This window comes from Centruroides vittatus, unplaced genomic scaffold (genome assembly GCF_030686945.1).
Source record: "Centruroides vittatus isolate TY-2023 unplaced genomic scaffold, ASM3068694v2 contig_943, whole genome shotgun sequence".
Taxonomy (NCBI): domain Eukaryota; kingdom Metazoa; phylum Arthropoda; class Arachnida; order Scorpiones; family Buthidae; genus Centruroides; species Centruroides vittatus.
This window is the reverse complement of record NW_027122626.1, coordinates 738,613-751,337: the sequence shown is the minus strand read 5'-3', so window position 1 is coordinate 751,337 and position 12,725 is coordinate 738,613. Positions and strand designations below refer to the sequence as shown.

Here is a 12,725-nt window from a genome sequence, read left to right as displayed (position 1 = left end):
AAGTCAACGTGAGACATGACGAATCGCACGAGACTAGTCGCCAACTATACCGCACAAATTAAAAATTCGCATTAAAAAAATCGCACAAATAAAAATCGCACATAAAAAGAGCGCATAAAAACAGGTTTGACTGTATTCAATATCTTCAGTGATTTGTATATTTTAACTTAATAGAATACAATTTTATTGAATAGAGCAATACTAAATAAAGATGCAATAAACTAACACTACCAACTGTTTTAGTAATAAGTAATAAGAAAATGAAACAAACATCCTATTTCCAAGATATCTATCTTTATAATATAGGCCTACTGACTTATAAGTTTTTCCCATTCGGTTGTTGCTAGACTGGCCAGACATCCAGTTTTTTGCTGGATTGTCAGGCATGTGACTACTTTGTCCTCCATCCGCATAACCTTGTGCTGGATATCGATTTGTTCTCCTTTTTGGGGTGTGATGAAAAATGCATACAAAAATAGTTCAGTTGTCACTTCGAATGAATTGAAGCTGGTTAATGTTCCCAAATGGCCCGCACCACTTTGACCAACTTCTTGCACCACTTTTATTTTTTATCTAAAACTATTCGTACTGGAATATAAAAAAGGTTTTTAGTGTGTTGACCACCTTGACCTAGTGGCACTTTGGCCATTTTCTTCATTAAGAGGCCAAAGAATTTCACAAATGGTCACAAATGTTTATCGGATGAGGGCATGGCAGGGATGAAAGGTCTAACCTAGTGGTCCCCAACCCTATGCCCGCGGGCACCATAGCACCCACCGATCGTTTTACGTGTGCCCACCGCTGTGCGACCACAATAAAAATTAAAATATTTCGGTTTTCAATAAAATGCTATGTAAAAGTTTTTTCATTTTTAATGATTAACCACTCAAAAGCAGAAATGGCATCCAACACAGATAAAAGCACAAAGCGAAATGCGACCGATCTCTTTTTCTCCTCCACCAAATCTTCACCAACCAAATTTCCCATACCTGAAATGAAATAAACCGGTCCGTTCTGAATATCATAAAATCAAAGTACAGATCACGACTTACAGATGAACATCTTGACGATTGCTTACGAGCAGGAATATCATCACACTCTCCTAATTACGAAGCAATGGCCAATGAAATGCAATGCCAAAAATCACATTTACTTTCAGATTTATATTTTTTATAAAGAATTTTTATACTCTGTAGATTTTGTATGCATTGTTTAGTAATTACTTGTTTTGTAAAAATTATTGTTAATAGTCTTGTGTATGTTTTATTACATTTTTGGAATGAAATGTTTTCTGTACATTATGTGTATGTATTATTAACTATGTCCAAGTATAAATTTACCTTGAAAAAATAAATGGTGCCCGCCGTCTGGCCGGTATTCTAGAATGTGCTCTTAGATACAAAAAGGTTGGGCACCCCTGGTCTAACCAATCATCTTTGGACTCTGGCAGAATTCTCCTTTTAACTGGACAGAACATGCATGTGCAGCTGGCGAGGTGGAGGTTGGTTATTAAAATTTGGAAGCAGACTATTGTTGAAAAATTAATAAACTTTGTTAATTAAAATTAAATTAATTCCTTTGTTAATAAAAATCTTACATTTTCAATTTGAAATAATTTGGTAAGGTCTCCAATTGGTAATCTTGTGAAATCTTGAGACAATCGAGACCAAAATTGAGTGTCTCAGTCTTGTCTTGGTCTTGGAAAATGAAAGTCTTTATCTCAGTAATAAAAGCTTTGAAAAAATTTAAAATAATAAAATTATTTACATCATACATTGGAGCAGTGCTAAAAGTATTCTGGCAACAGTGATCTAGATATTGGTTCTGGCACGTGCGAGAAAACTTTTTCCTTGCGTATATTTTGCACGGCAGCAACCTTAGCTCCTGTTGGAGGAATTTTTTCAAAGTGGTTTGTTGTATGTTTCTGGTGTGTCACAATGGCAGATTCATTATTAGAATTATTGGTTTTTAAAGTGTAATAAAGACCCTTTGAATGCTGATCTGTTTGGTCAGTACATTTTTTAGTATTCTATATTTTATCACACATGTTTTAGTCATGCTTGTAAGATAAATGCATTGTAATGCTAATAACATTTTAAATTTGAAGCTTATTGCATTATTTATAATTCGGTTTTGTTTTAATATTTAATTTTTATAACTACATTACAAGTTTATTTAATTTGATTTTGATTTTAGATGTGAAATATCTTGATAGTTATAGAAGTCTTGGTCATGTCTTGGTCTTGGGAGAAAATGTCTGTCTTGTCTCGGTCTTAATAGAAGATGTTTCAGTTTTGTCATGGTCTTGCAAAACAGTGTCTCATTAAGAAGACTGTCAATTGAAACGTCATCAATTATCAAAAATGAGTTAAATTTTTAGTTCTGTCGTAGATGGTTGTCTTCTTAATTAAATATCATGAAATTTTAATTCACCATAGTTACGTGATCAAAATATCTAAAATTTAAAAAGAACAAGTGATGGGATTAAATTTGATAATTGGTAATACATTTTGAATAATAGACTTCTGATGCTTTGATTCTTTATCAATTTTAAAATTCAATGCTAATACAAAGATGAATAGTCTAATACATAATAATTTTAAAATTAAATGGTATTATAAATAGAACTACTTCATAACAGTAGAATAGGCAAAATAAAAAATACTGGAAAATGCAAGCATTTACAGCTTACTCTATTTATGTATTGAAAAGAAAATTTCAGAAGTAATAATAAGAATATAATTAGAAAGTATATTCTTCATAGTTACCATGTTTAAATCTCTGTTATTTCAAGAAATGTGTTCCAATTGGCATTGAATATTTTTTGCTAACAGAAAATTTTTTCTTCTTCTTCTGGTTCCGTATTCAGTTCTGAACATAGGATTTGTATTATTATAACGATCTCAATTGTGCTTTACGTGTGAGTTTCCATTCACATATATTGCCTAACCAATTTTTCCTTCTTCTTCCTGGGTTTTTCTTTCCACAGATTTTTCTCTCTAAAATATTTCTCGAAATTTCATATTTACTTCCTCTGATGATGTGGCCAAAATATCCCGTCTTTCTTATTTTAACTGTATTTAAAACTTCTTTTTCTTTTCTCCATTCTTTCCAAAACTTCATCATTTGTTATTCTATCTGTCCAAGATATTTTTAAAATTGTTCTATATAACCACATTTCAAACGCTTCAAGTTTGTTTAAAATATTTTTATCTAAGGTCCACATTTCTACTCCATAGAACAACACTGACATCACATAGCAACTTAACATTCTAACTTTAAGATTTAAATTAAAATCTTTGCATTTGAAAAATGTTTGCATTCTGATAAAAGTACCCTCTACATTTTCTATTCTACATTTAATTTCTTTAATGCATCTGCCATCTTCCTGTATGTTAGTTGCCAAATAGTTAATTGATGAAACTCTATCAATTGTTCTGTTTGTATCTGCAATGTTACATTATCTGTATTTTTCTTACATGAAATGAGTAGTTTTGTTTTCTTACAGTTTATCTGAAGTCTGTAGAATTTACTTACTGAATTAAACTTTTCCAATAATTTTGTCAAATCATTTATATTTTCTGCTAAAACCATGTATCATTAGCATATCGTATATTATTTATATTCATCCCATTATAATCCCAATGTGTTCCATATCTTCTAAACCTTTTTTAAAAATTTCATCTGAATAAATATTAAAAAGTAAAGGTGATAAAATACATCCTTGCCTTATTCCTCTTTTTATTTCTATTTCTTCAGATAACTCAGAATCAATTAAAATGTTGGCTTTCTGCCAGTAAAGATTTATTGTAATTTGCAATTCATTTCTATCAATTCCTTTCTTCCTAAGTATCGATATATCTATTAATTTATCATGCAGAATTTTATCAAATGCTTTCTCATAGTCTATAAAACAGGTGTATATATCTTTATTAACCTCTAAACTTCTTTCTACCAAAATTCTATAAGCAAAAAGAGCTTCTCTTGTTCCAGAAGATTTTCTAAACCCAAACTGTGTGTTGCTTAAGTCTTCTTCATATTTTTATATGAATTATTCTTAAGAAAATTTTCAAAACTCATTAGGCTTATAGTTCTATAATCACCACATTCTTTTGCATTATCCTTTTTGGGAATTGTTATAAACGTAGAGATTAAAAGATCTTGAGAAATTACACCACTTTCATAAATAGCGCTGTAAAAATCCACTAAAATATCAAGATTATCTTCATCGAGTAATTTCAAAATTTCAGCGGGAACGTCATCTGGTCCGGTAGCTTTATCTTCCTTAGTTGTTCTAATTTCAACATTTTAAAATGCAATTATGATTCACATCACAAAACAGAAAAATTTACTAAAAGGGATATCACTGCCAATGTAATATTTGCTATTTTTTCCAGCAGTGATTTGTGCCCTTTATGAGTTAAGTTTTTAAAATTAAGACATGTGCACAAACTAATGAATGTAAGCACTTTGACCTGATAAAAAAATCCACGTATAAGGAAAGGTTAAACCATTACACTTAAAATGAAGACCCGAAAATTATTTTCTGTTTAATTTGTTCAAATTTATTTAAACAGTTATTATATTATTATTTGATGAATAAAGCAATGTGATAAAAAGTTTTGTCTTTTCAAGCCAACTCATTAAAAAAATATGCTTCCTTATATGTTAAAGACTCGACTGATTGTAATGGTCAGTCTATCTAACAGAATGCTGAAATTCTGTTTTTCTCATACAATTACTGTTTAAAAAATGTTATGCAAAAATTTATTTTATTGTTTTCTAACTCAAAAGTTATTAAATAATATTTTATGTTTTATTTGAATACCATTTTAAGTAATGTAAAATAAAGCATATAAACTAAAATTATAATGATAATGTCTTTAATTTGAATTTCATTAGAAAATGATAGAAAGTAATGCTAGTGTTGTAAGTAAACAAACTGAAATATTGCACATTCACAGGCTAGGTCTATCATTTTAAATATTCATAATTATTTTTAGTTATCAAAATTTACTTTATAGTGATGGAAAGAGAAATGAGTTTATAGCAATTTATTAGAATGACAATTACTGCATTATGTGTCTAATCATCAAAGTTCTCTGAAATGTCATCATTACATAGATATGTAGGAATAATTATCAGAAATCTATTATCTTTCAAGATAAATTCAAATGGGAGTGTTTAATAATATCAATTATATTGTGAATTGAATATACAGAAAATGAACAAGAGAACACTAAAAGCAAGATATGCATACTGTATTTCCACACAAATAAGAGCTTATATGTGAAAATTGCTTGTTTTTGTGATTTTCAAACTCATATCCTGCTTTAGTTGAAAGAGAATGCCTTGTTTCTAAGAGTATGCTGTTTTGTGTGCCATCTTGTTTTGGCTTATAAGAACACTATACTGCTGCATAATTATAAATTAAATGTAAATCTACTCTTACAATAACTATTCAGTGGCATCTCTGTGATAACCATTATTAAAAATAAAAAGCCAAAATAAAAAAAATGCTTCAGAGATTATAAAAGATTTTTTTAAATAATGAGGTTTATTACTTTGTGGAATATAGTGTTGATTTTGCCCCATCTATAAAATATGGCATATGTTTATTTGATGATTTGGGAAAAACTGTAATGGCAGATGTCTATTTATGCCACACAAAGGATATTTCACATCTTCTAAAGATGCTCTTAATGACTTTAAACAAAGGAAAAATTGTTTGATGAGTTTGTAATTGCAACTTAAAATTGAAATATAACCTAGTCCAGTAAACAATTCCATACTTTATTTCTCCAGCAATTTATTAACTTCAAATGCTAATGCTTTTGAATGTATTTATTGCTCATCCTCATGCAATCATATATTGAATCACATAAAATGAATTACAAATTAGAATTCACTGTACATGTCATATTTTTAAACTTAAAAGCACATTACATAAAATTAAAATACAGTCAAACCCCTTTAAACTGCCACTATTGGTTTTCAGGCAATGGTGGAAAGGTGAGGGTGGTGGTTTATCAAAAATGGTATGCAAATAGGAAGGTCTGGATAATAATAATAACTATCACATTTCCTTCATTTACATTACATTTATTGTTTTCACTTATAAAAAACATGTCCAAAGTAGTTTGAACTACATTATTTTCTCAAGTCATGGAGATAAATATATCCAATGAGCTTGACATGCACAAGATAATCCTTATTCTTTACTTATCACCAGAAAATGCCAAATTTTCTCTAAACAAGCCTGAGCTTCTTTTGCAATTACTAGAATATTCTATATGTCATTGTTGTCATGGTCTTTGTTTTCTTTCTGCAGTTGACTATCTTCTTTTTTCACAAAATTAAATATTCTTTCTAATTAAATAAATGACGCTTCTGTGTTGCGGTGTTACTAACAGCGATTTATTAAACTTCAGATATACTCACAAGTGATTTCAACAGTTTATAACCATCATCCTCAGGCGAAAATCGAATACCTTTATTTGATTTTTGTCTGAGGATGACGGTTGTAAACTGTTGAAAGGACTTGTGAGATATCTGAAGTTTAATAAATCGCTGTTAGTAACACCGCAGCACAGAAGTATCATTTATTTAATTTCTAAACACTGGCGTGAAGTGTACTGTATGTTCATTCTTTCTAAGATTAACTCTATTATTGCAAAACACCTTAGCAAATTTTTAAATTAAATTGTGGAATATAGTGCTGATTTTGCCCCATTGTTTAATTCAATTAAAAAATTTGCTAGAAAAAGCAAGAAAGCTGTTTTGCAATAATATATAGAAGTTCTAGCTTACTCCATATAGAATTGATTAACTCTGCAAAATTAGCTTCATTACAGTTGATTTCAATCAATTCTTCAGCATCAAGTTGGATTGTGGAAGTGATGTTTGGAAGATAGCTGAGATCACTACCTAACATTTGAACACTGTTGTTATAATCCTCGTCAATTTGTACCTTCTCTCTGAATAGGCCAGTGTGTAGCCAACAATTTTTTATTGTCCTAGATGTCACTTCATCCCATGATTTTTTAATTAGCTGCAATGCAGATTTCAGGGACATCTCAATAGGAATTTCATCATTCATGCATTTGATAATTTTTCTTACTTGTGGCATCTGTAGTTAGATTTAAAACTTTTATGATGTCAGTGTCAAGTGTTTTCAGAATTTGCTGGAAAGAATTGTATTTCCACATTGTTCAGATTGACTGTCTCATGTCAGGGTGTATTATCAATTAATTAATTGCAGGACATTACGATTTTCTCCCTTCATATGTCTCTTAAAATCTTCAACAGTAGGGCTGTCATTCATCCCATTTTGTTGTGGTTGTAGTGGCAATAAATAAAAGGATCGAAATTTTTAAAATAACGAGGCTTTGTGAATCTTCCAAATAACAGTTGCAGTTTTCTTATCACTACCGTCTGAATTACAAAAAAAGGCAATAATTGTAATTCTATCTTTATTCTTCTTGCAGCCTTTCACAGTTACAGGTACATGAGCAATCATTTTGTCAGGTTGGAATTGATAAAATAAAGCAGTTTCATTCATGTTATGCACATTTTTCATATCATACTGCTCTATTATTGTCAACAGATTAGTTCTTCCTTCTACAACATCCAAATCAACTTCAGTGATTTTGCAATGTTTCTTTCTCTGTGATAAGCCATTACACTGTTTAAACTAATGCAGTCACCCATTGCTGTAACTAAAATTGTTTATATTTATATGCTGCTCAAATACTTCTGCTTGTTTTCTTATTCCATCATCTGTGACAGTGCCATTCTTTGCACTTACTTGCACAATTGATATCAGTAATACTTTTTTGGGTTCATTATATCTTCCAGTTTTCATTTTTCTAGCTGCTCTATTTTCTGCATTCATCCACTTGCATTTTTAGTATAAAATATCTCTACCATCTGTCTATTTACATTTTTCTTCCAGATAATAGAAAAGTGACTAGCAATATATTTTTGAGATCAGGATGGATGGGTTTCACTATAGGCACAGATTTCTTGCTTTTTACTGACTATAAGAATAGTTTCTTCTTCTTCTCAGCATAAAAGACTAAAACAATCACAGTGTATAGTACAACAGGTACTCTATAGCAAGAATTCAGAGCACAGAAGGCTCTAAACAGTTTCAGTTTCAGACTTGACTGACAGAATGTGTGTCCAGCTCTCTTTAACCATTATTTGTCTGTGCAAAGATCTTAACCGTTGTAACAGTTGCTCATAACTGTCCATTGGGTAAGAAAAACTGTTAGTTGTGATGAAACTTTCTGTTTCTCACATTTTAAAATTGCTGGGAACTTGCATTCCTACAATATTTTACCTTAATTTTTGTGACAGTTTTTGTGTGGCAGCTTATCCAAAATATTTTGTATGGAAAATGACAATTTTTATTTTAAATCATGGTGGAAAACGGGGTGGCAGTTTATATTATTGACTTACCTTCTTAAAGTCTTGGTGTAAAGTACTATTTTTAGTATCTTAGGAAACCGACACTAACTGCGGCCGGTAAAACTTCCGTTAACCTAACGGGTACTTTACACGGATTCGAGATTAGTTTGCCAGGCCTGGGCTTTTACGCGTGCACCGAAAATATTAGTAATAATAACGACAAATATCAAGTCAAAGCAAGAAAAGTTTCAAATATATTTAATTAGTAAATAGAATTTACTATGTACAATTGTCTATAATCCAAAACAAAATTTATTAACGAAAATCAACAAGTCAACCCAACAATAAAACTCGGCTACTTAGCTTAACTTAATCTTAATTCCCCTTTGAAAATTCGACAAATCAAATACTTAGGAACTATGAACAGAATCTCTTACGAACTAAACGTCTATCCGTCACTTCACTATACTAGGAACCTGTTTCCTCACTCTTTTCACTATCGTCAAATCGTCGAATCAAATTCCTCTTTAACACCTTGGATCGCCTAATTCTCAATCTGGACTTCAACCAGGAATCACCTCGCTCTGGAAATCACCTCGCTTTCTTCGGTCGACGTGCTGGTTTTATGCTGTGAGGTGACATCACAACTCAGCTGGGTTACTCCCCTTATTTACATACTTAGTTTTCTAACATTAAGTTTCTTTCTGGCAGCTTTAATTTTCCGACAAAAGCTTATAAACTGTTTACAAAGTATTTAGCACAATTTTCTGGGATGTTATGACGGTTTAGTAAGTATTTCTTTGCTAGTGAGTGTGGGGATTCCCCCTCCATTTTTTTTCTGTGGACTGTTTACTTCCGCTGGGCAGCGCAAGTGCGCGAGATTTTTCCTACGGCACTTGTTTTTTCGTGAGTTAGTTTATCTTCTTTTTTGGTTACTAATAAGAAAGTGGTGGGGAACCTTCGTCCTAAATAAACATAAGCCCCAAACAAAATATAATAAAACGAAAAAATAATAATAAAATAAAAATAACGCTCGGACTCAGTTCCTTACATCGGAAAAATGATTCATTCCATAGTAGAATGAATCATTTTTCCGAGACTTTCAACAAAAAACCCAGAGTCATAGTATGTACAGGTACAGTACATGACAGGCAGTTTAAGGGTGATTGACTGTAGAACATTTGGAAGATTTGAACTGTGTTTTTGAAATTGAAATTTGTTGAAATTTTGTTGAACTGTATTGAAATTTTAAAAACTGATATACTGTGTTCTATTTTACACAAGGTATTTGAATTGTAGTATTTTGATTATAGCAAATAGCAACGAATTGAACCTTAAAAGCAATTCCAGGATAATCTATTGCAAATTCTAATGTTTTCAATCTTCATGGGAGATCTTCCTCAAGATTCTTTAAATTGGAATGCAGAAATGATTAAATAATTTTAAAAAATGTTCCATTTCCGCATTCTAATTTAAAGAATTCCGAGGAAGATCTCCTTTGAAGATTGAAAACATTAGAATTTGCAATAGATTATCCTGGAATTGCTTTTAAGGTTTAATTCGTTGCTATTTTTTACTTGCAGAGTTTGAGCTTTTGACTATAGCATTTAATACAAACAGATTAAATTATTTCACTCACATTTTAACATGAAATGTTTTAATATATAATAAAATGAATATTAATTAATATAATTAATTACATGAAACAAGTAAATGTAAATCAGCTTAATGGATTACACAACACAAAGCTCTGTAAAACTTACATTTCTATACAATCTTTAAAAAATGATTTTTACTTTTAGTATAAGTTTTTAGACATAAAAATTTGAAAATACATTTAATGAACTTAATGAGTATATGTATATATGAATATAATATTTAAAAGTGGATTTGATTTATCTAACAATTTGAATTAAAGTTCAAATGAATCAGATTTGACAGTATTAATTTTTATTACTACAATATTTATTGTACACATACAAAGAACAAAAAATTTATGTTATTGTATTGGATATTACAGATAAAGTTGTTTAATGTCTACAATAATTAATTTATTAATTTTGTTATCTGCTTAATATTGTATATAGTTTTAAAGTATTCTATATAATCTCAGAATTCATTTTTATTTGTTTTATGAAAATTTTCTTTCAATTTTCCAACAGGTTGCACTTTTATTTCACAATGTCTTTTAATAGATTTATGCATCCTCGTAATATTTATCGCAATCCCCCAAATTTTAAAGAACTGTCAATAAGATATCCAGAATTTCGGCAATTTGCAATTCAGGATTTAGCTGGAAAAATACGAATTGATTTTAAGGATCCTAATGCATTGCGTATGTTAACAACAATCTTGTTGAAGAATGATTTTCAGTTAAGTATTGAAATTCCACCAGATCATCTCATTCCTACTTTACCCCAAAGATTAAATTATATTTTGTGGATTGAAGACTTACTAGAAAGTTTTCCAAAGCAAAAAGATGATATTACTGGAATTGATATTGGTAAGTAAATTGAATTCATTTAATTCATTACTTTATTTATTTATTTAATTGATATTTAGTAAAAGATGCAATTACATTTGGTCACCGAAATATCCAATGGCTAACAGACTGTTCTACTACCTGGAAGGCTATTAACAGGAATCTTACTAATGTAAAACATATAGGAGAAAATTGGGAACATAGGATAGTGCTCTCTAAAAGTGAACTGCTCTATTATCCAATATTCCATTAAGAGGACTCGTCTGTATCTTAAAGATTGGAAATGCTCATTAGTAATAACAATACATTGTGTCACAACAATCTTTTATTATTTGTAATAAAATGCTGATATTGTTTTGTAATTCAGTTCTCACATTGTTTTTGGTTTTATATATATACAGTAATGAAATTCAATGTCATTAAAATGAAATTTTGGAGACTGTCGAAATGTTTTTGTTATATTAAATACAGAATAAATATTTATACTGTAATAAAAATTGTTATAAAAAATTTCATGAGCAAACATCTAAAACAGTGATACACTAGTACTGATTACTTGGAATCCTGCCTCTCTAATTGTTATTATTTCTGCTTAAAGCCATTCTTTTGCTAAAAGAAATCTGTAATTTCTGTTTGTGTTGTTTGTTTGATCAAAATTTTTTCAATAAATCCCATGACACAGCATTCCAGAATGTCATCAATCACATCTTTTTGTTTGTCATCTGATATTTTTTTCCCCCTCTTCCAAAGATAACTGCTGTTGTTTCTTTTTGTTTTTCTCCATTTTTTCTTATAAACCTAAAATAAATAACTGTAGAGTAATAGTATCAAAATGAAACCATAACTAAGAAACTTAACTAAGAACTTAAAATTAATGTTGCTAGTTGAACTAGACATTAATATTAATTGTTTACAAAAAATATACATTTACATTTACAGATTTCATCATAATGAACCTATTCTTTCATAATAGACAGAACTTTTATGTTAAACTGAAATTTTTGTTATAATGGTATTCATTAAACTGAAGCATTTTTATATTGAGCTAAACAGAAAATTGACAGGGATTCAAGATAAATTTGTTATACTGAAAATTTCAGTAAAATGTCACTCATTATACTGACATTTCACTGTAAATATAATATCCATAAATAAAAGTACAAAAATATGAAATAAACTAATGAAACCACCTGATTTAATACTTCCATTCATCTTCAGAGTAATGAATATTACAAAAATGTCAGTTTTATGTCATACATTGAAATAAATATTTATAATTATTATTTGTATTGGTGACTTGTTACATAATTATGCCATCAATATCTCTTATCTTAATAAGAGTCTGTTTTTCAGTAGTATTTAAAGATCCTTATAAACCATGTAGATAGTAATTACAATGATGTAATTTTCTTTTATTATGGACACATCATCCAATGGTTTTTTTTAAACCGAATGTTCATTTATATATACATTGATGTAAAATAATATAATTTTCTCATTGTTTCTTTACATTATTACATCATAAGTTCATATATAAGTCTCTTTTTATATTTACACAATAATTTTAAATTATTCTAATAAATTTGCTTGTCCTTAAATAAAACTTGTATCATTAATTTTATTGATTAATAGATGGATCAATAGAAATTTTTTGTCTGTTTTCTTTCTTAGTATCTGTAGATTTATCTATTTTTTTTAGAATCTTTTCTTTTTCATTTCTTATGTTCAAATAGCATGTTCTTTCTATGTGTATTAATTTATCATTTGTTTTGTAGATTGTTGTCATTTTAATCATGTTTTTTAATATTCGTAAATTTGAAAAATGGCTCAT

The 12,725-nt window shown here is 29.4% G+C and overlaps 3 protein-coding genes across 3 annotated transcripts in view; 2 read left to right on the top strand and 1 right to left on the bottom strand.

Annotated features, from left to right (window-relative positions):
• LOC136985018 (SMC5-SMC6 complex localization factor protein 1-like) overlaps nt 1-12,725 on the top strand; it is a 386,884-nt gene that overhangs the window by 240,548 nt on the left and 133,611 nt on the right. The window lies entirely within an intron of this gene.
• The window catches only part of LOC136985024 (lissencephaly-1 homolog), a 111,157-nt gene that overhangs the window by 51,558 nt on the left and 46,874 nt on the right, over nt 1-12,725 (bottom strand). The window lies entirely within an intron of this gene.
• Nucleotides 1-12,725, top strand: part of LOC136985023 (U6 small nuclear RNA (adenine-(43)-N(6))-methyltransferase) — a 38,278-nt gene that overhangs the window by 1,874 nt on the left and 23,679 nt on the right. Inside the window, exon 2 of the mRNA XM_067282208.1 lies at nt 10,575-10,915. Coding sequence (XP_067138309.1) covers nt 10,594-10,915 — 322 coding nt within the window. The 5' untranslated portion in view covers nt 10,575-10,593. The remainder of the gene's footprint in view (nt 1-10,574; nt 10,916-12,725) is intronic.